Below are 27267 nucleotides of genomic sequence, written 5' to 3'. Positions count from 1 at the left end.
CTTATTTCATTTCTGAGTAACACTATAAAGACTTGTCAGTGATTGATTGATTGATTTATTTATTTATTTTCAATGGACATCAAAAATAATTGAAGCCACATCCCTGTTAGATATATTTGCAAAATACTAAGTGTACCTAGAGCTGTGCAGACACAGTGGGCTTCTGTTAATGCGATCCATCTGGATGTACAGCAAATCGCTGATCAGAAGATTCCTTCTGTTGGCACAGTCTGTATGTCCATTTGGAAACTCTTCTGACATACCTGTCTTAGCGTAACATCCACCTGAAAAGCTTACAGTTTTTGAACATTTTTTAATATGTATGACTTCACTGTGCTAAAGGTAGAGACAGGAAACAGCACTACATTTCTAAATGAATAGAGTATGCATTTATGCTTCTGTGCTGCTTAATTTAAATAGCAAAAGGATAATTTTTTTTTCATTCTACACTTTAGAATGTGCAGTTCACCTATATTTTAAGTGAATGTATTATCTTCTCCAATTTTTGCCCTCCAGAAGCTTAAAGTAAAAACTTCCCAAATCTTTAACATTGGAAGGAACAGAAAAGAGTGGTGTAGACAGACCCATAGCAAGTCTACATGACTCAGCCATTTAAAGGATAGATAAAAAGGAATTTTAAAAACATATGTTTTCTAAATATTCATTTTTCCATTCAGACACACTCCTTAATAAAACTGAGGCTAATGTTTGAATGAACACTTTGAGTATTCTGTTGAAACCGAAATTATGCTTAAGTTTCTTTCTGCACCAATTCATTTATGTAATAGTATGGAGCTTTCTAACTCATCTTTTTTTTTTTTTCTTTCTTTCTTTTCCACTCCCTAGTTAATGGTCTAATGACGCTTGGATTTTCAGGTGAGATTTACTTTTAAAATTCAAACTTCTATTTTTGTTTTGTTAATGGCAGCCATCTGAGAAGCGCTTCCATCCTATTTCATTTCAATTAGTCAGGTATCATGCATTTTTTACAACTGGTTTTGTCCATCAGCTGTATGAATGAGTGTTGTTTTGTACCTATTTGGCCAGAGATTGAGACAGAAACTCTCACGTCATCAGATTGTTCCTGTCAAATGAGTCTATGAGAGCTTTTTCTATAAGCCTGCGAAATATTGAAGTTCTGAAGAGAGCCAACTGAAAACACCAAGGCTATGGAAAATCCATTTAAACACCCTGCTGGGAAGGGGCTGGAGTAAATATTCAGCGCACATGACGTAATGGAAGAGAAACTTGTATTCTGTTGATTTACAGGGTTGTAAATCAAGTGATAGCTGGCTGTTTAGAATATCCTGCCAGGGAAGGCAGCTTTTCGCTTGACTTTTGTCAAAGCATCAATGCAGGGTTTAAGTTGCCAACTATGCACTTTTCCTATCTGGTTTTTAATTCTACTCAGCTTTAGTGTTCATCTACAGATCTAGCTGTGGAAAATATAACTGCTGCAGCTGCCAGATGAATTGGTGGGAACATTTAAATAGGCAGGGTCCATGCTCTCATGTTAACTTTGCAAGGACAAAACTATACTGCCCCTCTCTTATAACTTCTGTAATTTCTGTCACTGGTGGTTAATTGTAACTATGATTTTTTTATTTTATTTGTAATTTTTTTTCTGACATGAATGAAGTTTTAGTGTCAGCTCTAAGAGGTCTGACAGTCAGACATGACGGAGGAGGTGAGGCAGCTCCCAGTGAGTCGGCCACACGCCTGGAGAGGTTTGAGGTCTGTGTAAAATAGTAGGCTTCGGGTCTCAGGTGTGACGTAGGCTGACCAGTTATGGGCCTGCTGCTCTTGGAAAGTGTGTGAAATCAAAGTATTTCTTTGGCCACATGTGATGGCTCTTGTTTGGCCCCTATGTCACTGAGTCAGTGACTTCTGCAGCTAAGGAGTTGTCTGTGATAGCTAAATAGATCTTGCTCAGGGAGCCATCTCCTTTGTGAGACACTTGATGTGTGATGTGAAGCCTGAAACCAGTCATCTTTTTGGACTAAATAGTAAGGACCGGTGCCTTGTTGAGAGTGAGGGCTGTGCCTGTCTTCTCATCAAGTAAAAGCTTGCGCGCTTTGACTCCGCTTCACCTGGCAGGGTGTTTGGCTGTCACCACACAAAATGAGAACCACTGGCTCTTCTCAGCAATGATGGGATCCTGCTGTCAAAGTAAATCATAGAAGAAAAAGAAATACCTCCTTGCCTTGGTGAGATTCAAAAGAAAAAGGTACAAGACCTGATTCTGCTTAGACCTCCTTTTTCTGTGATTGAAAAAGGACGAAGTGGTATGTTCTTCTTGTCTTTATTTTTACAAAAAACTATTTCACCAGAGTTCTCAGGAGGGTTGCCTGACACACTGGTTTGCTAGGGTGGCTGTGTTTTTCAGGTAAATCTTTTTCTCGCATTTTTCCTGCTGTGAAGAAGAGATCAGACTTTTTTTTTACATATGCTTACAGGTAATTTCTAATGTTCTGCAAAATATATGCATTTAGTCTATAGAAGAACAGTCAAAATAGTGACAATTAGAAAGGTAAAGCAAGACACGTTTAGCTACATAATCCAAACAAAATGTTTCAGCCTTACAAAAATCAAATGCTTTAGTTAGTCTGGATAGATTTTTTTTTTTTTCTTTTTCAGAATTTTATAAGAAATATCAACATGTAGTCTTTGTATTCCAATGCAGGCGTGGGCTGGATGAGAAAAGCCTTTGATTTGGACTCTAAATATTGTGGAGTTGCCATTTCAGGTTGCAAAAGATAACAGGCTTGCTCAAGTCATGGTTATCTTTCTTTACAAGTAGCTGTACCCTGTAACACCAGTATCCAATAATGGTAGATGATTGCTTTAATGGATATACTGAAGAAGTAGCTTGATTGTGACTGTGGGATTTCAAGCCCTTTAGGTGATAAGATGTACAGATCTTTCTGATCTTGAAGGATATTTACAGTCGTATTATTAGTTGAATGGGACTTGTCTGTGTAAACCTGAGAAGTGCTTTCTACACTGAAGTACATGATCAGTAACTCCAGTTAGCTTTTAACTAAAAATGCAAATGGACAGTACCAAGTTAGTATGAGTAGGAGCTCAGTAAGGTTAGAAAAGTGACTAGGTTGGTTCCTCTATGTTAGGTCTAAAAGGTGATACTAGATATGGTGTCTTATATGGTGTATATGGTAACTGATAGTATTTAATAATAACCTATATTTTTAATAAATTTATGTAAAGAAATATTTTATCTGTTCTCTAGTTGTTTAGAAAGTTGAATATTAGATTTACAACAATGTCAATGGAGAGCAGAAGCATGTGAAAGAGTTTGATGTTTTCAAACTTCTATTTCAGTGTTTGAGATTTAATGTGCTTTCTGATTTTACCTAGGTGCGTGTCAACAGATTAATGTCTGCAATGAATCTCTCATGTTAGAAAAGTTGCCTGCCTGTGGAAGAACCTTTGAAGAGATGATGAAGAAGGTGGACTCTAAAAAATGGTGCAACCTGACAGAATTTATCATGTAAGATTTTTGGTTTTGATAGTTGTCGCCTTGTAATAGTGTAGGTGCTTCAAAAAAAAGGATTGCCTCAAATATCAAGAACACTGTAGTGCTTGCATACCTAATACATCCCTAATACATGTGAAATTTTTGTCATCCAGATAAATTCAAATCCTTTGGTATTTGTTTGCCAGATGCAGTGGGCTAAGCTGTAACTCGTGCCTCCCTGCAATATGGCCACATGCGCTCAGAGATTGAACTCTTAACTAAAGAAGAGAGCTCTTGAGTAAAAACTAACCAGTGGGCTAAGAAAGAATAGCCGCTATTGCTTTTACTTCAGACAGTTCTAATTATATTTAATTTGTACTTCTGTGCATATTAGGCAAATGTTACTTAAATCAGTTATTTTTTTCTATGAAAACCCTAAAGCAGTGTGCTTTTAGAATCACGCTATTTTGTCTTCTCTATTGGTAGCAATCCAGTTCCCTCCTGATTTCTTTTTTTCAGCAAGATGACAGGAACATTTCTGCAGACACAGTTTCAGAAATCCAACTCTTGTGTAAGATTGTCTTGTCCAAATATATAGTGATTCATCCTATAGAAACTGCTATGGTTTGTTTCTTTGCCTGCCAGATAGCATGGAGATTGTTTGGATTACTAGAATACTGCACGACTGACAGGAGTAGTAGTGAGCGTGGCATTTTTCTTTATTGCTGTTTTGTAGTTGCTTGGAGGTATTTAAACATCTTTCTATAAAGCTGCACACTTCAAACTGCTCTAAAGCAAACTTACAGGGCTTGTGTAATTGGTGGCATTTTTGGCTTTGTGGAGCATCTGCCGCTTCAGAGCGTGTCTGCTCATGCATTATGCTTGGTTTTCGGAAGCGCTGAGTACCCTCTGCACCGACTGAAATCAGAGGAAACTGCAGGTGTTCGGCACTTGAGAAAATGAGACTCGTAAATTAGCTCTGGTGTGGTGTGAGCCAGCCTGAAGCAGAACATCTTCCTGGATCTGAAGCTGCACTGGAACTGTTTTGGGGCTGGCAGTGTGGCCACAAGCGAGCTGTCACCATGTCTGTTACAGCATCGTGTAGCCCCAGATATATTCTTGTCTCATGTGATCTTTGGTCTTGTCTCCTGTTTAGTATCATCACTTCATGTGATGCCAGGTTTTGCAGTCACCTTATGCAAGATTTCAGCTAGCTGGTCACCAACAGATATGATAGATAATGAAATGTTGGACTGTTCTGCTATGTTGTGGCAGTTCCCCCTATTTTTGACACCTGCGTTGAGATGTCTCACCTATTGGTAATGATTCATATTGACAACTTTGGTGCTATTCCTCCTTCTCACTTTTATTTGTGTGGCCCAGGTGACTTCACAACCTTTTAAAAGGTAGATTCTTGAAACTCATGGTGCTGAAGTGGAAAATGCATTTATGCAGCTCTCGCCAACAGTGGGGAATAGAAAGAGGAGGTAAGCCCTTCTCATCCAGCTGGCAGAAATTGCGTTCAAATCTGACAATGAAATGTGCTCATGCAAAGGAAAAGAAAATCCTTACAGTACAGGTAGTGCTAGATTTATTTAGGAAATACCTGCACATTATGAGGCAATAGTTTTAATTTTGCAAGTCATCCAGGTACAAGTTGTTTTGCTTAATTTGAAGGAAGCACTGTAATTTTACTCCAGTTTGTTGCAGTTGTATTATAATCACAAAACTGAGTTTTTTACCAGTATCTTGTTCATACTGGAAAGTCTTCTCAACTAGTGGGACTATTTGTACTAGAGAAAGGTACCTACAGGAGCTGAAATATTAGACTCTGCCTTTGTTAACGTGGGTGAAGAAGCAGGCAGCTTTTCGCAAGCCTTGTGCTAAAATTTCTTCAAGAGCTTAAATTTTTTCTGAGGTTTGGAGGTGACTGAAGTCTCTGAGTTCTCCTGATTTTCAGTTAGAGTTAAGATTCCACCTTACTTTTACCCTTTGCAATTGCACTTCCCCTTTGGTGTCACTTTGATTCCCTGTACAAGGAAATTCCTGCCCATGGAGATTGTTTTGTCTGAGGAAATGGGTCAGTCTGAGGCTTTGCTCATTTTTCCACATATGCAATACCAGAAGAATAATTCCAGCCTCTTCCAAAGAAAAATTTTTTGCATTTTGTACATAATACAAAACTTTTATCACTAATTTTTCAGGCTCTTTGGAGAGAGAAGAATTGGAATGTTTTGGAATTTTATCTCCTGAGTGAAGTATTAATCAACCATTATCCATTAATCAACCATTATCCATTGCAAAGTTTTCTTAAGGGTTCATTGCATGAAAGAAACAACGCATTTACATCTACCTTTAAGAATTTTACTCTTTGGAGAACAGACATTGTGATTTGATGTCATGCTTTATATAAGAAGTATGTAGGGTAATTTCTTCCAGTTCATTGGAGGAATCCTTATGTATGAGATTGAAACACTTCTTTATTTGGAGTATTCTGACAAAGTAATGAAAACAGAGTATTTCTAGCCATAGTCATGTAAAATTCAGATATTTAAACCTCGTAGTTTACCCTGATTTTACATCTAGCCTCCAGCAGTAAAAATTAGTCAGCATGGATCAAATAGTGGGTGAAAACTGTGAGGTTTGTAAGAAGAAAACTGTTCTTTCATACACTAGTTTCTGCACAGGGCTTTTCTCTTACAGAAATCTTGCAAAATTTGGCTATTTATCTTACATAAAAATATAATTTATGGAGATTGCTTCATTTCTAAACTCTGTTTTATTGAGGATTATTAGCTCTTCATGGTAAATGTTGGTCCTTGGTTATGGGATTGTAAATAGCAATTATCTTAAATTTCTTCACTGTTTGGCCAAACAGTCGTGAGAGAGATTTTATTGACTTCAGTTTGCTGTAATTTAATTATACTGTAAGATTTTCTGACAGCTCTGTTACTCATTTCTTAACTTTATTTTTAACAAACTTGTGTTCTTTCAAAAGCAGCCTTTTGACTGATTTTAAACAGATGAGTTTCTCATTTGGCAGCTTGTACCGGAAACCAATGTAAGAGTTTTAGTCTCAATGGCCAATCTTGATCTTGCTGGAAATATCTAACAATCATGTATAAGCTGTAAAGGTGAAGTTTTACAGAAGCAAGATCAGGAGAAAGTTTCCCTGTTAGTTTTTACATTTTCTGTGGGGATTCATATGGAAGTTAGAATAAAAATAGTCTGGGTGAGATTGTCCAAGGGTATTTGAAAGCTTAAAGAAGATAGGACTTGAAAATATCTTAAGTCTTTTAGGCACCGTGGGTTTCAGTTGTTTGTAGTGGACACTGGAAGTACAACTAGGAATACTGTACAAGAAAGGTAAAACCTTCAAGAAATATCTGGAGACATTCGTTGAGGGGATCAGCTGCTTACAGTTTTGTTGGTGCTTTTAGAGGGAACCCTGAAGATGAAAATGCGACTAAGTAGTTTAAATGACAGGAAATTATGACACGTGTCAAGTGAACAAGCAGAGACTGAAGTGTGGGTGAAAGCTATGTGAGGAGTTAACAAAAGCAAATAGACCTTTGTTTGCCAGAAAACTGGAAATTACAGAAAGCTTTTTATTCTTAATGTGTAATATTTATGTTATTTTAATAGGGTTTTTGTGTACACACTAATATATTTTATGTGTTTGGGTATTTTTATATAAAATATAGATAATAACATATAGTATAATACATAATATACTGTATTTCTCTATTCTTAGTGTTTAGCAGTAGCAGCAGCAAAATATGTAAGATCTATTACTGCTGACCTAAGCTGGACAGATTTTTTTTCACTGTCCTCTGTGTAGTAAATCCTTGTCTGGTTACAGTGGGACTGTAGTTGAGAGGCCAGGTATTACTAATTCCTTAAGGCAGAGCCAGACGAAGATGGGAGTACCCAGAGCAGTCTTACGTGAACCTGGAAAAATGTTGCTTGTTGCAATTGTGTAGATTATTTTCTATTCTTAGATAATGAAAGGGTTTTCTAAATACTTCTAACTAGATCCTGGAAACAATTTAGCTAGAACAAACAGTCTCTAAACAAACGTCCGTGTCTCTCCCAGCCCTAACCCCTGTGGAAATTTGGGACCAAAGTGGGCTCATGCTGGTTCTCAGTGGCTTGTTAAGCTTTTGGCCTGCTCCCAGGCACTGGTATCTTCCTTCTCTTCTGCATCCCCACTTTCCAAATGTTTCTGAGTGTACTTACTAGCCTTTCAGTAATTTTGAGGCCAGAGAGATGGCTATAGCCCTCTGGTCTGCACTGCTGAATCATAACAGGCCACACAATCTGCCTGGTAATCACTGTTTTAAACCCTGCAAGAGTGAGTGAGTATCTTATGGGAAGACACTGACTCTTCATTTAAAAGATATTGAATGAGTATTAATCCAATGTGTCTACAGACAAATTGTTCCAAAGGGTTGACTGTTAACAGTCAGAGGAATGTGTGTCTTATTTCTAATCAGTTTACCTGACTCCAGGTCTCAGTGATTCTTATATATTTTTCCTGTTACAGTAAAATGCCCAATTAAATACAAGCAAATAATTTCTAAGTCACCTCTCTGATCGTAATTTGCAAACAAAACCAAAAGTAAACTTATAAAGCCTGTCATCATAATGCAGATATTTCAGACTTTTTTGTCCCCCAAACTTTGCAGGTTTTGGCAGCTTTTCTTTTGGAGAGTGGATTCTGATCTGGGATTGAGCATTTCACCTAGCAATAGTTTGCATAATATTATGCACAGACTCCTTATTTTTTTCTCTAATCCTATTGGGTAATCAGCATTTTTTTTCTGCCAGAATAGTTGTGTATTACATTAACACTCCTAGATACCTAATAATTCCAGGAGGATGTATTCTAAAAGATGTACATGATTTTAAGTCCCTTTTGGATTGACTTATGTGATATACATTACATGTTTCAAGATCTATAATCTAGCATTCACTAGAGTTGAATTTCATATTATTTAGATAAGATCACATTTGTAAGTGATCTGAATTAGTCTAACTACACCAACTACTCCATCTTCACCATTTACTATACTATTTGCAAACTTAAGCAAAAATTGCTTTGCTTCACTTTTTTGACTAAGATACTTGGCCAAAATTTTGGCAGCTGCCCTCCATGAATGGCAATTACTTGTTTATAATTAGTTTTCCAGCTGCATTTATTATTAATTTATGGCTACCATGACTTTTTTTTTTTCATCAAAATGTATTAAACAGAGTTTTCTAAAATATTGAGTCTTTAAACATGATTTAGTGAAAAATAGTGATTACAAGGAAGCGTGTGATATCAACTCACACACAATCCTAAAAGGTTAATTTGAAAACTCCGTTAAAAATGTTTTGGACTCCATGTATTCATTTCTGGTTGATTTGCTACTGTGAGAACAAACACTGTGGAGGTAAGAAATACAAATCTATATTGTATGTCAATGCAAAAAGCTTTAGTACCAATGTGTATCAGAAAAGAAACGTGTATACAGAGCTTTAATTAATTAGAAAGTTTTACTTAGTATATGATATCAGGTCTTGTAAGATTAATCTTTGCTGTTGGTTAGTCCTGTGTTGCATTCCTTATAGTCATAGTTACGCTACTTTTTTTTTTAGTAAAGGCATCCAAGTAACTCCATTCAAATACAGCAGGAAAAAAAAAAAAGTCCAAACTGAATTATATTGTATCACAGTCCAGTCAGTTTTCCTGATTTTATTACATAATTATACCTAGAAGTAATTTTCAGTGGTGTTAACAGGGCTAATGTCATTGCTCTCTGACATTCACAATCTTTTTGTTGACATACCACCAAACACCTCCTCTATTTAAAAGTATGTGGATCTCCTTATTGATGATTTGGGCTTGTTTAAGTTTTTCTCCGATAAAAATTCTTAGACTGTAAGGGATCAGTACGGGAGGAGTGACGTTGACCGTGATGTAAATATTTAGTTACAGGCCATCTCCTTTCTTTGACTGAAATGCTAAGAGTTGATGCTTAGTTTACTGGACTGCTGAAAGGATCCTGTTCTAGGCGGAAGATGTGCGTTGTTTGTCTGGGGCACTGGGCAGCAGATGCCACATGTTGCCATCCCTCAGGCAAGTGTATCAGGAAACTGAAATGAGGGCAGGATGCTGCATGGTTCTGGGTGGGGCAAGACAGTGCAGAGAGCATCCTTGTTCCTTCTGAGTGGAGGTGCTTGCTCTTGCTGTGATGTTGTCAGGAACAGTGATAGCAAATGAGCTCAGAAGTGGATATTCCTTCAGAGATGTTCCTTTCACCAAAAAGAAACGGTTGCCTACCTATTTCGTATGTATCTTTTGCTGCAAAGTTACTCAGTTGTATCCTTACACACCTTGTCACTCCAGTGGTCCTCTCTTAAACTGAGTCTCCACATAGGCATGCCAGCTTGGCATTGTCTAAGGAGCTCATCCCCAAACTGATCCAAAGCAAACTACGGAGTGCTTTCCTCTAGCTAAATCAGTAAATGAAACACCAGTTGATAAGGTGGCGTCCAAAGGGTAGTGCTGATATGCAGTTTCCAGCGTTGGAGTCCACTAAATATTTCCTGAGGAGACAAACCAGTTTCAGTAACGTTTACTTGCTGTTGGACCGAAACTGAGAAACGTAGAATGTTCTCTTTGATCTAGTCAGGTGCTATCTGTTTTGGTGTAAGGCATTCTGTTACCTCAAGTAAATGTTACTGTTCCAGCAGTCATCTTATAAGCATATAGCATCAGATACCTGCCAGCCTGGGAGCTCCCAGCCAGTCATTCTGTGTTTGTCAGCCAAGGAATAGCTGTGGATCGAGAGGCTGAGAGTGGAATAGCAATTTGTGGTTTGAAAGAGAGCTCTAGCAGAGTAGCGTATGTAACAAAGATTTTCAGCGAAAGAATTGATTGTAATTGATTTCTTCTGCAGTCCCTAAATTTCTTTTTACCTCATCAAGCCTGTCTTCATGAGTGAGAGATGCAGTGGCTGCATGGCACTGTTCTGTGGCACCTGGGAGATGCTACAATTCTTTTTTCTTTTTTTTTAATTTTTTCCCAAAGTTTTAAATTTTAGTCCTTAACAGAATAGGAGAGGGTAAAATTTGTTTTTAACTACATGCCTGATTCATCGCATGGATTTGTCTGCGGGAATTCCCTGCTTTGCCGTGAACGTGGTTCAAGGCCTGCCCCCACACTGAACAACAATTTAATTTTCTGTACAGCGTCAAAGTAGTTTTCCCAGAAGCCTTTACATCAGAAATGAAGCCTATAAACAGAAGCATTAGGCTTCAGTCCCATTGAAAATGCTGAAGGAGGTCCACCCATGTTCTATGCAGATGTTGAAGATTTGAAAAAGAAATTAATGAAAAAAGATGTGCATGACTAGAGCCAAATTTGATCCAATCTTCTGGAAAAATAATCCTAATGCTCTTGCTCAATTTTAAAGTCAATGGGAGTTTTGCCTGTTACAGTTTGGCCCAGCTAAACTAAAGTATTCATAAAAGTGCCTAGTTCTCAAAGAAACATAGTAAAATATTAAAGAAAAGAAATCCAGATGACATTAAGATCAATGGGAAAACAAACTGTGGAAGAAAGATGTGCAGTCCAAGATTAAATTATATGCCTCCAGTTCTTAAAGCTTGGACCTAGTAACTTCCGCTGGCTGAGTTTGTATGTAAGAGCCCTCCAAACTGAGTCATTTTCGTGGTCAATTGTATAAGGTTTTTTCCATCTTCCCCATTGACTGCTGCAGGAAGTCTGATGTAGATGCTGTTTGGTGATTGTATCCAGCTGCTAGTGTCAAAACATCTGTAGAAGAGGAATGTACTGTGAAAATCTCAGACAAACCACTGGGTTTATTCTGCAGCTAACGTGAGGCACTGATTTGTGTGAGCTAATTTGTTCCTGCAGTAACGTGTCTCAATTAAAAAGCAGACACCTTTGGCTCATGTTTTTCAGCATTATCAGAAAACCCTCACTTCTGGATTTTTGCCAGTGATTTTCTTCCACAAAAAACAAACTGGGTCTGCCTGGACCTTTGAGTGGCCAGTGCATGTGTTATTTTAGATCCAGAATAGTACTGTTTAAGTCCCACTCTTCCTCAGCTATGCCATGTAGCAGTGTGTGTGTTTGTGTTTGTGTTAACATTTATGTCCCACTAGTCAGACTAGTACATTGGTTATGCTTTATCTTGGGCAAAGTCATACCTAAGAATGTAGTTGCACAAGAAAAGCTCGCTGTGTTGTTGCCTGCTTTCCAGATTATCTTCTGCAGTTGTTTTTAGTAATGTTCTCTATGTGTCTGAAGAGTAATTATTTTTTTTTTTTCTCCCCCTAAAGATTTACTGGGAAAGGGAACAAAAATTCCTTATTTAGCCTGGTGTAACCCCTCCTAGTTTTGTCAGCCCAGATTATGTAGAAGTAAATAGTCTTCATCAGCTTAGCGTCTCTGTGAAGAAGGGTTGAAGAAACCTGGACTTTATGTGGTCTCCTGTCAGTGTAATTGGATGCAATACAGAAAAACAGGGACTGCTATGTAACACTTCAGCTTCTTTAATAGTGTGATCTTCCTTTGGGCTTTGCAGACACAGTTGCTGCTTTATTTTTTTTAACCATGCAGATAACGCTGATACCTCATCCTTCCTACAGGTGTTTTTTTTTCATTTCTGCAAATATCAAAACTTACAGTATTTTTTTATTTTTTTATTAAAAAGTCCTTCTGAAAACTCCTAGAGGTTATGGCAGCAGTGGCAAAACCAGGCTGGTACTAATTAACCCTAAGAATCTATTATTTTCCTTCTGTGACTCCTGCCTTATCAAAAACAGCTTATAAATCAGTTAGGTTTGAGGAAGTAAAGCAATGGAAAAAAATGTCGTATTTGAGCAGTTGTGTTGCCCTCATGCTGGTAGCTGACAACAGCAATTTCTCATTGCAGAAATAATGATGTTTGCCATCTATTATAAAAAAAATTGGAAAGAAAAGAACCCTACAGTTTACAAAATGTCACCAGATTGCCAGACGCAGGGCTGCACTGAAAATGTATATGTTAACGTATGGTTTGGGAGCAACCCTTCTAGCCTCAAAGTTGCTGTGAAGTTAAGGCAAAGGCACAGCTTTTCCCTGAATGAGGCTATATTTCAAGTGAACTTCATTAATTTAATATGAAATATTTTAGCTTTGTTTCGTATTGTGTAGATAATAGCATGTCCTGATGAATGTGAATAATGGAGTTAAGTTTGAGTTTAGAGACCAGGATTCCCCATCAGAGGCTGAAATATGGTTACTTAATGAAGTTATATTTTCTCTCCTTTACTACGTAGGAGAGGGAAAGACCTTTTATACAATTCACGGCTGTGAAATTGTAATCTATAATTGATAATATTTGATAATAAGGGACTGAATAGGCTTATGGCTTTGTACACTTGTTTCTAATGTTTATTCTTCCCTTAGTGCAAAGTTATGGCAATGCACTCCTAAATCTTTGTCTGCTCTGGCCACCACACATGATGCAGACGTGCATGATGAAAAACATTAACAAACATTTAATTTTACTGAATTATTCTGACTGCTGATGTTCAATGGTGTATTAAGGACACTGGCATTTGTGAATTCTGTGAAGGCCTGCAGACCATTTTGCTTATAAATGCAAAGCCATCACTTCATTCTGCAGCATATTGTAGAAATAGCTATACTACAAAGTAGCAAAGCCCTATGAGCTTCTCCTCTGATAAGTTTTCTTGGTTTTTTGGTTTAGACACTGGAAAACATTGCTTTTTACAGGGAAAACCTTGCTTTGAAAAGCGTCTTTGAAGCCAGTAAACATGTTGAATGAACAGGAGAAAGAGAAAGTAGCTGCTTTTTTGGTGAGGCTGTTGAATTAAATGCACAAACTTCCAAGAGCTCAGATTTGGTGAAGTAAAACAATGTTGGTTTTTATACAACACATGTTTTAACTGCAGTGTGCAAAAGCCTCAACTCAGGGATACCGTTGCTGACGAATGGGGAGAAGATGGTTGGAGTTCGTTCTTCATCAGGGATAACTGTTTCTTTCATGTTAAACCGCTGAAGACTCTGGGTATGCAGTTCAGAAAATGATGATGACTGTATCAAACCAAAATATTGTGATTTTGCAGCCCCTTCTTCATCTTTTCAAGGTTTTTAAGAGCTCAGACCTTCCAGTTGTTCCGTTCACAGACAATATTGCAGATCTTTCATAGAAGTTCTTACCAATGTGAGAAAAGAGAGGGATCTTCTGAGCCTGCTGTTAAGTGAGGGGGGGAAGAAAATGACCTTTTCATTATCAATAGCTGTAAACTCTTCAATTTTTAATATCACATTTCATTTTTTCAAATGCTTTTTTCCAACAAGTTTTGACATCTGTTCCATTTATTTGTCATGAGTCATTGTTTTCAAAAAGAGAGTGAAATCTGGCATTTGCCAAAAAGTCACTGATGCAAATATTGATAATTGCTTCTTCGAGAGTTTTCAACACTGATGAGGTTAAGGTCATCAGGAGACCCCACTTATAATATTTTAGTAAGGGTGCTGTGAGTCAAACTGATGTGCGCTGCAGCAGATGCACCAGATGGATCTCTGGTAGCTTGCACGCACTGTATCAAGTCAGACAACAAATAGTTCAAGATATAAGACTATAATAATCCTACTGAGTAAAGTAACTTTCAAAAAATAATGTAAGCAGTTTAGAGGTGATGCTAGCAAGCACTCCACTGTTGCATTTCACGACTGTCAACTGATATGCCCCTTCAACACCTTTCATGCCCTCTTTGAGTTTTACTGAGGCAAGATCAGTAATAGAAAACAATCTTCATGGATCTTATTATTAAAAGTTGTTTTTCAAAATAAGCAATACATAAGATTTCTGTCTAAAGTTACTTGATGGTAAAAGAATATGACATAACTGGCATCAATTATGCAATGCAGATATTGTGGACAGTTTATTTTTAGAGGCAATGAAAATGCAAAAGAAGATATGTGTTATGAAAATGAATACTTAACCTAAACTTTTGTGGTTCTTCTGTTTTGGTTTGCAAGACAATTTCTACATTCTTGCTTTCTAAATGGATCAACCACGAACATATAATAACCCAGATTAACTCAGCAGAGGCAGAAAAATAGATTTTCTTGCTTCAGGCTACATGTGTTATTAGTAATGTGGTTAACTGTTGACAGCATGGCGAGGTATGAATTAATACTACCCATTTGTTCTGTATTCAAGGTCTTGTTTCAATTACAGAAGTTTATTATATAATGACACTTTAAAAAAGTATTTACATGGTTAATTGACAAGACTGACATTTTTATTAATCTTTCTGAAACAGTATGTAATTCACTGTTGGGAAGTATATCTAAGACAACAAAAGCAGTATTCTGCACTCTTAAAGACGTTTCACCTTCAGACTGTTGCATGATTTGTGAATGGGCACATGTGTATGTTGCTAGCTGCACTGATAAACTTGCTGGTGATGTATGAAATTACGATAGTACTTACGATAAATAAGAGGTACAGAAGCTTTGTAAAATTAAGTATTTTTTTCTGTGATAAGAGCTGAATGTGTAAGGGGTAGAAAGAGCAAAGTTTACCACAGCACAGTGCATAGGTGCACCATTCTTTTCAGCTTTCATGAAACTGATGTTTTACATTTCTCTTGGGTATACAAATGTCCTTCCCGCATTTCAATGACTGCTAATATGTACCATTTCATATAAAGGTATCAGTTCATAACACAGGCAGGTTTGGGGAAGGGAAATGTTAGAATTAACATTCTGGCATCTAGAGCTGGGTTCTGTGTCTGCCTCCATTATAGAGCTTGTGGGACTAGGAGTTATCACTGAGGCCTTGAGTCTGATTTTTATCTGCAGGAAGGTGGCTTCAGAAGCAGAATGATCTTAAGGTGGTCTACATTCTGTATAACTTAGCACGTTGCACAGTAATTTATCATGGATTTTTGCATCATATTACTGGGGAGTATATATACCTAATACATATCTAGGCTGACATGTAGTATACGGGTGTATGGTATTAGTGTTACTACTTAAGAAAAAATAGGTACAAAAATGGATGATTGTTTCTGCTTCTGATTTGCTCTGCATGGAAAAAACAAAAGTTTTTTTTAACCATCAGCATGAAAATAAAGCAGTGTTTTCATCATCTGAAGAAGAAAATTGATAAAGTCTCAAAATATAAAACCACTACTTAAAAAATATCAGAAGTCATGATAGCTTTCTTATGGCAAGGGTTTGTAATCTTTCCCAGGTGATTTGCCATAATACACTGTTTTTTCTCAAATTAAGGTAGAGCTTAGCAGGACCCAAGAAGCTGCATAAACTCAGCCGAGCCAGAAGCTGAGAACCAGCTGTCTCTCTCAGGTGCTACCCTGAAGATGCTGGGTCCCCCTGCTTCTAACCTGCAGCCAGACTTGCTGAATGTCTTCCAAAATCACTTCTGTGGTCTGTTTTTTCCTGCTTAGGATACTGCTGACTTAAGCACTCCAGGGAGTGTTGCCACACTCAGGTCTTCCATAAGCAGTTGTGGAGAAGGAGCAGGGCCCTTTGGGTCCACCGTTTGCTTTTGTTGTCTGTATGAGATGTCAGAACAGACTCGGGAAGTCACAAAACACAAGAAGGTACTTAAGAAGGGGGCACATGTCTTCACCTCCATGAGTAAGAGGTGAAGATGTAAGAAAGGAAAAATTCCACGTTCGGTGGTGTACAGGCTGAACCAGCAAAGACACGTTAAAACATAATCGTGTACTTGCACAGTAGTTAAGCAGGGCTTTTCTATACATAGTGCTTCCCCTATCAGACCTTAATGCTATATCTTAAATTTTTTTTATAATGTCATTACTATCCCTCTGATTCTCTGGTTATTTTTTCATCAGTTTTGTTTTTGAAATGTCCCTGGACAGACTGCAATTTTAAAGAACATGTTTATTATTCAAAACTGCAAAAATCACTTATTTTTAGTTGATGTGATCTGAAGTTTAAAATCTGTAATTAGTCACCTGATTTTTTGACTCCTATTATTTGTGTTCTGCTTGGAACAGAAAACAGCTGGCACAGTCCTCCCAAAGCAAATGAACTTTGTAACTACTGGAATTTTATTGGTGTGTATAAAACCTATCTTCCATAATCAGAAAAAAAGTCTACGTTCTCTATGTGCTCATAAAAATTAAGCAAGGAGGTGTATGGAAATTATGATGGAATGTTCAACTTAGATGATTTGGATTTTCTGTCTTTTCTGTCTCTTTCCATCTGTCTTTTCCGTCTTTTTTCACTCCGTGCACATGCTGCAATGGGTGTTTCTCAGAGTGTAAGCCTGGCTGATCTGTGATTTCTCTTTCACAGCTGGGTATCATCAGATATGTTTCTCCCCTGTTTCCACCTTAAGAAATGATGCTGTGGGGCTATAAAAGGCTTGTGCTACTTTGGACTAAGTGGAATCTAGTAACACTCAGCAGATGACACTTCAATATCCTTTAAAAAATGGAATCTGAAGCAGTTGTTTGTAAATGTAAGCTGGAATGAATGAGAAGGCTGTTCTGTTACTTCATTCCCTGTGAGATTTTGTCTGCTGGTCAGAAAAAATGACTGTGCTTGCAGGTGCCTGGTTTGAATAGCTGTCTGGAGGCGCAGCTGCTTAGGGCTGATCTGGCTTAGAGCCACCTTTCTCTGCTTGCGTGTCAGCTTGGTATATCTAGATGGAAGGAAAAGCCCGGAGCTGCTGAGATGATACGGAGAGTGTGCTGCGAATGACCATGGGCTGGGGAATGGCTTGTCCCTCTTGACTCTGGCTCTTCTCCTGGTCCCGGAGGATTGGGCTGAAGCTGTGTGAACATATCATTTTGGAATCAGTGGTAGAATAATGGTTTTAGCATGGAGTTGGAACACTGTGAGAAAAGTGGCGTCAAGTAAGCTATTATTCATGGTAAACTTTACAACGTGAGTGGACAAAGCGATTGATGTGTTTGAGAAGAAAGCAGAATTGCCTCAACAGATGACTGGCGATAGTGACTAACCTGATACCTTGGGCTGACCGGAGGAAAGACTATGCAAACCAATGGAGACCCTGGTGCTGATGCTTTTGGGAAGGCGTTGAGCTTAGTTCAGTGCCAGGATAGCATACTGGTTGTGTGTTTCTCCATCACTGGCAGTGACATATTTGAGTGTCCAGCCTGGACATGTTCCTGTGTGACCTACTCTAGGTGATCGTGCTCTGGCCAGGAGGTTGGACTAGATGATCTGTAGAGTTCCCTTCCAACCCTTAACTTTCCATGAGTGTAGTTCTGTGTGGGATTCATCTGTCCAACGTACTAGTTGTCCTGGACTTCCTTCCTAGTCAGCATAAACTTAAGGAAGGTGTCTTAAAAGAGATGGTATTCACCACACCCCGCAATTATTCCAGTGTCTCCACTGAAAAGGCAGCCTAGTTTCTATGCATGCAGAAGACTGGATGAATTCTAATCTGACAAAAAAAAAATAGTAAGAATGTACCTTGAGATGGTTTTATTAGCTTCTCAGGGCTCTCATCTCCTTCATGCTTGGCCTTTGAAGAAGGATGTGTGCTAGAAAACGCTAATCGTTTTCTTAATGAGGCTGAAGGGAGGGGCAAAGCTGATGGGAAAGAAAATATATTGAGTCTTAGTCTGTTTTTTTCTTTGCCTTGACATATTGTGAAATAATCTGAATTGGATAGGGAAATCGTAATAGAGAAAAAGCAGATGAGACAGCAGAGATTGTTCATCTGTGGTTTTCAGCATTGAAATATGTACTAGAAATCAAAAAACGGTCTGATCATTTGGGTTTGAATTTTGAGTACTTCCTGCTTTCTTTTGCATATGCTAGTACAAGGATTAAAATTTTAGATGTAAAATTTTAAATATTGGTGAGTATAGCAACACAAAAAATGTAATGTGTTTCAGTGCTTGCCCCAGAAACATGCTGTCTGCTATCAGGAGAAGCCCAAGAAGATAAAGCGCTTTCACTAGTTTACCAAATTAAAAAAAAGTTTGGCATTTGATACATTAGTAAGAAGTCTTCAAGTTTATATTTCACTTGCAGAAACACAAGGCTGGTTTGTTTGACTATAAGGGGTAGGTATGTAATAATTTGTGCTACTTGTAATCAACTGATGTCACTTGACATAAGTGGTCAGGTAGAGTGATCTAGTGTGGTCTGGTAGAGAGTACACATCTGTAAGCCAGGGTGTACCCAAGTACGTTGCCTGGCCAATTGTATACTTACCTAGGTGATAAATGTTCAGCTGGCAGGATTGTCATTAACCCTGTTAATTTCAGATCCATACCTCATTTTTTTTGGCTTTCTTCCATTTTTTTCTGCTACTTGTACTTTAAATATGAGGTATCTTGTTGATATATGTTTTTGGAAAATTAAAAATGATTCTCTAAAGAAAATGCTCTGAATTCAGACACTACTTTGAACCGGAGGGGATAACTTATATTAAAGGTGCCACGAGTTAACCCTGGTGAGCAGCTAAGCACCACACAGCTTCTCGCTTGCTTCTCCCCTCCTCTACCCCAGAGGGGCATGCAAGGGGGAAGGGAGGAATAAAGCAAGAAAACTTGTTTAAAAAGTGAAGGATGAGTGGAAGGAGAGAGAAGAAAACAAGCGGTACAAAGGCAATCACTCCTCACTTCCCACGGATAGACCAATGCCCAACCAGTTGCCAAGCAAAAGGATGGCTAACCTCCCTAGAGTTCCCTCTTTTCCCCTTTACTGGTGAATGTGATGTTACATGGTGTGGAATAATTCTTTGGTTACTTTGCGTCATTTGCCTGGTTGTATCCCCTCCCAGCCTATTGCACACCCACTGGGGAAGCAGAGCAAGAAACAGAAAAGTCCTTGATGCTGTGCAAACACCATTCAGCAAAAACTAGAGCATTAATGTGTTATCAGTACTGTTTTGGTCAAAATTCTAAAGTATAGCACCATATGAGCTGCTATGAAGGAAATGTAACTCTATCATTGGCAGGCCTAGTACAATGTCCACCCATTATTCAATATTAATTATCATAGAATGGCCTAGGCTGGAAGGGACCTTAGAGATCATCTAATCCAACCTCCCTGTCATGGGCAGGGATGTCACCTCTTGACTAGATCAGGCAACACATGGGGGCTGAACAAGAATCGAACCCGCAGCCTTGGTGTTGTCAGCGCCATGCTCAACCAACTGAGCTAACCAGTCCCCTCAGTTATGTCCTGCTCAGGAACTGCACTATCTAATACATCCTCACTGACCACCAACCCCCTTCCTGTCCTTTGATTTATACACAGTTATCTTCCCTTAGTCTACAGGTGATCCCTGTGAAATGTCATAAAATGTCCACTGAGTTGATTTAGTCCATGACTTCAGTTTTCTCTGGTATGGTGGTCACTCTAAGCAGGAGAGTCACGTTGTTTTGAGTTACTGAACACCAAAGTCAGTTCAGGTTAGGTTACTGCTGCACTTGTTCAGCTTTTGCAAGGATCTTTCTCTGTTGCTTTATCTGTGGTCTTTCCTAAAATAGACAACTCAAATAATGGGTTATTTTCTCGCAAGGTCAAATCTCCCTGAGGTACTCATCAGATTTCCTCACCCTCCTTCATTACTCACCAGGTGTCCTGGATACCACTGCCCTTTACACCAGAGGCTTTTCTTATGTGGCCGACTTCGTTATGGCGCATGTTTCACATTTGTTAATAACCTGTGCAGTGGCATCAGGGGTAAGGACCACCCCTTGATCTTGAGTCCAAAGGTATGTTGCATTCAATTTAAATCCATTTCCCCTTGTCCTAGCACTGGACTCTCTTGTCCCTTTCCAGCCTTCCTGTAGGTTGCTTTCAGGTATTGGAAGGCAGTTATAAGGTCCCCCTGGAGTCTTCTCTTTTACAAGGCTGAACAATCACAGCTCCCTCAGCCTGTCCTCATAGCAGAAGTGCTCCAGCCCCTGGATTATCTCTGTGGCCCTCCTCTGGACTTGTTCCAACAGATTCATACTCCTCTTATGGTGGGGACACAGAACTGGACACAGTATTTCAGCTGGGGTCTCACAAAAGCAGAGTGGAGGGGGAGAATCACCTCTCTTGATCTGCTGTCCATACTCCTCTTGATGCATCCCAGAACACATTAGGCCTTCTGAGCTGCATGAGCACCCTGCCAGCCCATGTTGATCTTCTCATCTTATCAGCACACCTAAGTCCTTCTCTTCAGGGCTACTCTGCTCTGTACCCAGTTTATATTTGTGCCTGGGATTGGTCTGACCCAGGTGCAAGACCTTGCACTTTGACTTGTTGAAGCTCATGCAGTTTGCACTGGCCCATTTCTCAAGCCTATCAAGGTCCCTCTGGATGGCATCTCTTCCCTCAAGTGACTCCACGGCACCACACAGCTTGGTGTCATTGGCAAAATTACTGAGGGTGCACTTGTTGCCGTTGTTCATGTTGCTGACAAAGATGTTGAACAGCGCTGGACCCAGAACAGACCCCTGAGGAACACCGCTTGTCACTGGTTTCCATGTAGACATTGAGCCATTGACCACAACTCTTTGAGTGTGACCATCCAGCCAGTTCTGTATCCACTGAGTGGTCCATCTGTCAAGTCCATGTCTCTCCATTTTAGAGACAAGGATGCCACGCAGGACAGTGTCAAATGCTTTGCACAAGTCCAGGTAGATGACATCAGTCATTTTTCCCCTGTCAACTAGCGCTGTAGCTTTGTCGTAGAAGGCCACCAAATTAGTCAGGCACAATTTACCTTTAGTGAAGCCATATTGGCTGTCACCAATCACCTCACTATTTTTTGTGTGCCTTAGCACTGTTACCAGCATGATCTGCACCATGATTTTACCTGCCACAGAGGTGAGACTGACTTGTCTGTAGTTCCCTGGGTTTTCTTTGCTTCCTTTACTTATAGTTGAGGGTTAGGTCTCTCGTGTACTCTCAGGACCTGTTTGTGTGGCCTCAGAGCAGAGACCTTCTTGCCCCTTTGAGGGCTCTGGACAGTGGCTCAATAGACATGGGCCAGGTTCCAACACAGTCTTAGAAGCTGGTGTGTTAAATTAAAAGTGTTGCCAAGTTTGCACCAGACAACAGGAATTTGAGACACTAAGGAGTAGTGGACAAGATGTCTGATGAGCACTGGAACTTGACAGAATTGTTTGGAAGCTCTAACATCCAAAGCGCAGATGTTAAAAGATCAGGATTAAGGGACTAGACAGTGTATGAACAACACTGATGTAGCCAGTCACTATTTCATGGGTCTTTGAAAGCAAACTAGAAAGAGACAGATAAACAGCCATACTAAGACATCTCTTTGGAAGCAAAATCTATGTGGTTCTATAAAGAATCTGATATTCATATTATTTGCATGTCGGCATAGCAGGTGTGCATATGAGAGTCTGAAATACAGCATTATCTTGAGGATCTCTTCAACTTAAGAAGAAGAGCCTGTAGTGGATGCAACTCCTCAGCCTTTGAGATGTGAATACTTAGGAGGCTACTGAAACAGGCAGTAGCTTGGACGCCTTTCTAAAGCAACTCTTGATTTACTCTGTTTTCTCTAAAAAGAGGATTGCATCCCTCATTTTTTTTACCTAAAGGAGAGTGCACCCCTGCTGCTGTCTCTGTAGCTGCTGTTATTGTACCACTGCTCACAATGCCTTTGGAGGCAGAGTGGGAAATGTTCATGGTAGAGGTCAAGACTGGTGCCAAACAGGGCTGCAGTGGTCACACCCTGGTGGAATTCACAATCTTGAGGGATATGGGTCAGGTGTGTAGAGTCAGGACCCTGAAATTCAGAAGAGCAAACTTTGAATTGTTGAAGGAATTAGTGGATGGCACCCCATGGGAAACAGCCCTAGAGGATAAAGGAGCAGAACAGAGCTGGCAGCTCTTTAGGGACATTGTTTTTAGACCACAAGAGCTCTTAATTCTTATGTGTAAGAAATCAGGCAAGGAAGGCCAAAGATCAGCATGACTGAGTAAGGACCTCCTGGTCAAACAAAATTGGAAGAAAGAAATGCACAGACAGTGAAACTAGGGACATGTATTCTAGGAAGAATATAGAGATGCTGCCCAGATGTGTAGGGATGTGAGCAGGAAAGCTGAGGCACAGGTGGAGCTGAATTTGGCGAGGGATATGAAGAATAATAAGGGCTGCAGGTATGCTGGTGAGAAGAGGAAGATTAAAGAAAATGTACCCCCCTGATAAGTAAGACAAGAAAACTGATTACAACCAACATGGACCTATTTTTTTTTTTTTTATCTTTAATCATTATTGGAAGCAATCTCTTATCCCTATACAAACTAGAGGAAGGTCATGTGAACAAAATATCTGTTTTCTAGCAGCAGTTCCTTCAGCTCTCTGAAGGAGGGTTGTTTTGCAAGCAGAAGAGCTTTTCTATTAGGTCTTGCCAAGCAGAATTGTTTTACCTGCTCCACATGAAAAGTATTCCGTGATTGGTGACCACTAAATATTGAGTGAGAAAATGGGCTTCTGTAGCAATTCTCTTCCCTATAACTTGTTCTATGTATTGGCTGTTCACCTTCGTTGAAGATGCATCTAACAAAATTGCAGCATGTGATACCACAGATAAAATAATGTTTCTGTGTAACATCCTTGTTGCTAAACTGAAAATTTATTGCTTGCATGTACAGAAGAGATTTTCTACTGATAAAATTTTCCCATTCTAGAGACAGCAAAATACAGCTAGAACTATTGATTTTGAGAACTGTCCTTAGGAAATATTTATTTTCCTCAAAAACTATGTTATGTCACACAGATTTGAAAGCTTTTAGCGCTTTTTAAAAAATTTAGTGTTCAGACCCATTCTGCTTGAACATAATGTGAATTAATTAGGCTGACTTTAGGGGGAGGTGTGCTTTTTGGTTGGTGGTGTTTTCTTTTTTTTCTTTAAAGAAGAATCACTGCTGAACAGTATTGAGTTGTTCAGTATAATGCCCTTGTATTGAGTTAACTATCCTCACTTAGGATTTTTAATGCAATTAAATTCTCTGAGTCACTAAGCTGTTTTGTGTTTTTGTACAATTTCTCTATTCAGCATGCTATTTAGTTGTGGTTTTTTTTCTCTACTGACTGCAAGCAAATACCTGTTTGTGCATGGAAAGCCCACAGCCACTTGTTATGGTATTTCAGCGGCGAGGTAAAGAGCAATGCTGAGCGGTAAATAAGTGACAAATTTAAGAGTTCATTTGTGATTGGGGCAGTGGTATTTGAGGGTGCTGTGTCACCAGTCAATTTGTAAACTTGACACAGCTGAAGTTTTCTACATGCACATAGTGCTTTGTACAGTCAGAATACTCTAGGAAGGAAAACGGCTGTATAGTAACAATAAACTCAAAACTTAGCCTTTGTGGTTGTTGTTTAGGGTCCTTTAATTTTGTAATATCTGACTCTGCTTACCTGAAGGTACCAAAGAACGTGTCAAGCCCCCTTTCCCTCAGTTGTTGGATTCATTTACATTCAGTGTTGTCTTTCTTCAAAGAAGCTGGAGGGACTGTAGAAATCTTGGAACAACGAAGCTCAGCAATCTTGTACAAATGTTGCTGTGGCATTCCTTAGACTTCCAATGATACTACTTTGAGTATAAATGGGGTAGGACTTGGATCAACAAGGGCAATTAGCATTTGTCTAGATGGTGAGGGTCCTGCTATTCTTCATTTCCGCGTAGTGCTGAAAACATGACTCGGTCTGCAGAAGCATAAAAATATGTTTACTAATAAGCTGTTCACTGCTGACTATGGTTCTGCAAAATGAGATCCCCATCCTTCAAATGAGAGCGAGCAAGTTTTCTTCTCATTCATATAAATTATTACATTTGGAGTTGAGTAAGAACCTGTTCTTTGAGTTTCAGAAGAAAAGGAGTCTTGCAGTGGATGTGTCCGCACCAGCTGCAGTGTAATGTCAGCTCAAACTGCCTTCCTTTAAAAGTGGGTATATTGGGATTGATGCCAGTCCACCTCACAGGAGAAGAGAGCTGAGCAAAGCTGTCTGCAAAAATGAGATACATGAGCTTGTCCTGAGGTACATGTAGGCAAAATTAAACTGTTTCTAATGTTCAGGCTATCTAATTGAAAGTTTCCATGGTATAATTTTGTTTCACTACGTTGGTTTAGTGGTTTACTGATCCACAGATTGCAAAGGCATCTTTTTATTTGCGATTCATTTACCAGAGGAATGAAGATTATGGACTAATGTTGTATAATTATAATTACAGGGGAAGTTGCTGTGTTAGCGTTACCTAAGTTCTTTCCAGGGAACGATTAGTGAGAAATTACTATCTTGCTGTTTGGCCAGATTAATGCATTTCAGTCCCTTGCCACTTCATGGTATTGTAGGTAGGAGTTTTCTGACAACATTATGTAGGCTGTTTACAGGGAGACTTTTTTACTACTGTTCCCACTAGAACACCACCTCTTTTCTCTGGGTCTGGAAATGGTGGTTTAAAGAGCAATAAAACATTACTCTTGAGGAATTCCATTCTATGTCTGTGGTTTAGATGCAGTTTTGTTTTTCCCATTGCTGAATTTGTTTTTTTCAGTGCATTTGGTGATTTGGCTGGAGGAGGAACTCTATTCCTACAGGAACATGACATTTCATTAGAGCTAAGTTTAGCAGAACATTGCTGCAGCTTAACAGTGATCACTCCCACATTGGTTTGCTGGTACAGTAAAGCAGTTAATGTCCATGCTCATTTAGATTTTCATCTACATTTTGAAGTAGATTAATAATAGCAAGATTAATATGCTTGATTTGTTAGTAGGATTAATTGTTAAAGGATATGGTGCTAGTTAGCTGCTGTAGAGTTTGATAGAAAGGAGCACCGTTCTTTTTTTTTTTCCCCAAATTGGCGTTTTGCTGGGGACTGCAATGTCACGGAAGGTGTCTTTGTGAGTTTGCATGCATATGTTTTGCTGTTGAGACTTAGTCATTGACAGAATTGACTAACTAGGGCCCCAGATAACTTTGCTGCTGCTTGGTCAGGTTTCTGTCATCTTAAGCTGATCCTATGCATTATTTTGCTTCTTTAAAGCTAGCAGTACACTATGTCTTTCCAAAAACAAAGCTTAACTTCTGCACTGTGTGTGTGTGTGTGTGTGTGTGTGAAGCTAATGGCACTTGGAGAGAGAAGACAGTAACACTCAGCACAACAGTACTTCATATAATCTTAGGACAAATAGGCTTGCAAAACAGATTCTGTGAGAAGTTTGTCATGTTTTGAAAATACAGAAACCAGCGACCCATGAACAAGTACAAAACCTGCTTTTTGTCTGACAAAGACCATGTTCTCCTTTTGCAGTAACTGTAGAGGGGATGAGTGGTCACAGATGAGTTGATTGTGATGAGGTACCATAGGTGACAGCAAGCCTGATGCCCAAGTATTGCCAGGAGCAAAAATTTGCCTTTCACTAGGGAGTGAACTGTTACCGGATGTCCATCCATTTTTCTGTATTTAAGACTGGAATCAGTGCCCTGATTTTATTCCGAAAGATCAGCACCTTCAGGGCACATAAACGCTATTGGTCTCTTAAGGACATTCCTGGTTCCATATACATAAGGAACACTGAGATTTCTTTTTGTGTGGATGGACTGAACTCCTATGTCTGGTCTATTGTTAAATGGAATTATTAATTTTCTGACAACTCTTTTCTGCTATGAAATGTGCATTTTCCCAGATATCAAAGATCTTTGATGAGGTCATTGTTTTAAAGAGAAACTGTGCAATGGAGAAACAGTAAGTGTGCAGATCAGCTTTAAAGTAGTCACAAAAGTATTGTGAATTCTTAAATCTGTTTTACTTCCTCATCTTTATGGACTTAATTTACAGCATGTCTGAAAATGGTGATTTCAGGTTGTCAGGATATGCAAGTCTATGTAACACAGAAGTCTTTTAGTAAATTTTGCAGGATTTGTGCAGAACCTCAAAACTGGCAAACCATTTGTTGAATGTAGAGAGGGGGTTGATCTTGGGGTGGAAAATACAGACTTGATGCATTTCAAGGAGAATGAAGTGAGACGAAAGCAAGCTGTAATGAGTCCCACCTTCATTCTGTGTCTGATTTCTAGTATCGTGGTGTGGTTCACTTGCTGTGCAGTGCTCCAGAAGATTCCTCATCAGATAGTGAAGCATGTCGGGGGTCTAATCTGACCTGTGTGATGAGGTTGGCTTTTTGTGGAAACAAAGGGAGAGAGGAGGTGGATAAGTATGCAGGATTAGTTTCTACCTGAGTTCCCCTTAACGTGGGAACTGTGTTGCCATCTTCAGCAATATAAATGTAAACTGGAATTTATACCAGAGCTTGCGTGCGCTCTCTGGGAGCAGAGCTTCTCGCATGCACTCAGGACTGAGGCATGGGGTGTCTTTTATACTTTGAATTAAAGATGGTAGTTCACATATTCCTTATTTGCAAATGAGCAGCTCAGGTCTCAGTCACTCATGGATCTCCTTCAGGTTGTTGCAATTTTATGTGTATTCTGAGATAATTTCTCAGGTGTAGCTTTATGCTTTGTTTTTTGTCCCCGAGTTCAGCGTGGACAGTGTTTTCCTTTCCTGTGGAGGTCAGTCAGGCACAGGAAAGAGCAGAAAGAACTTTGAGGCATCCTTCCATTCCTCTCTGTCAGGTTCTGGCAGACTGGATGCTTCAAGTAATCCCCAAAGAGCAAGTTTTTCTGGAGCTCCACTTTCTCTGAAAAACTTAACACTTTTGGTCTGGTTTCCTGGTTTTGGTCTGAGTTAAGTCA

At 39.2% G+C, this 27267-nt stretch overlaps 1 protein-coding gene across 1 annotated transcript in view; it reads left to right on the top strand.

Annotated features, from left to right (window-relative positions):
• Positions 1-852: 852 nt before the first annotated feature.
• RAMP3 (receptor (G protein-coupled) activity modifying protein 3) overlaps positions 853-27267 on the top strand; it is a 35427-nt gene continuing 9012 nt past the window's right edge. Inside the window, exons 1-2 of the mRNA XM_009871433.1 lie at positions 853-876; positions 3376-3508. Of these exons, the coding sequence (XP_009869735.1) occupies positions 858-876; positions 3376-3508 (152 nt within the window). The 5' untranslated portion in view covers positions 853-857. The remainder of the gene's footprint in view (positions 877-3375; positions 3509-27267) is intronic.

This window comes from Apaloderma vittatum, unplaced genomic scaffold (assembly GCF_000703405.1).
Source record: "Apaloderma vittatum isolate BGI_N311 unplaced genomic scaffold, ASM70340v1 scaffold21956, whole genome shotgun sequence".
In the NCBI taxonomy this organism is placed as follows: domain Eukaryota; kingdom Metazoa; phylum Chordata; class Aves; order Trogoniformes; family Trogonidae; genus Apaloderma; species Apaloderma vittatum.
Note: the sequence above shows the minus strand (reverse complement) of the source record. Positions and strands in the feature narration are given on the sequence as shown.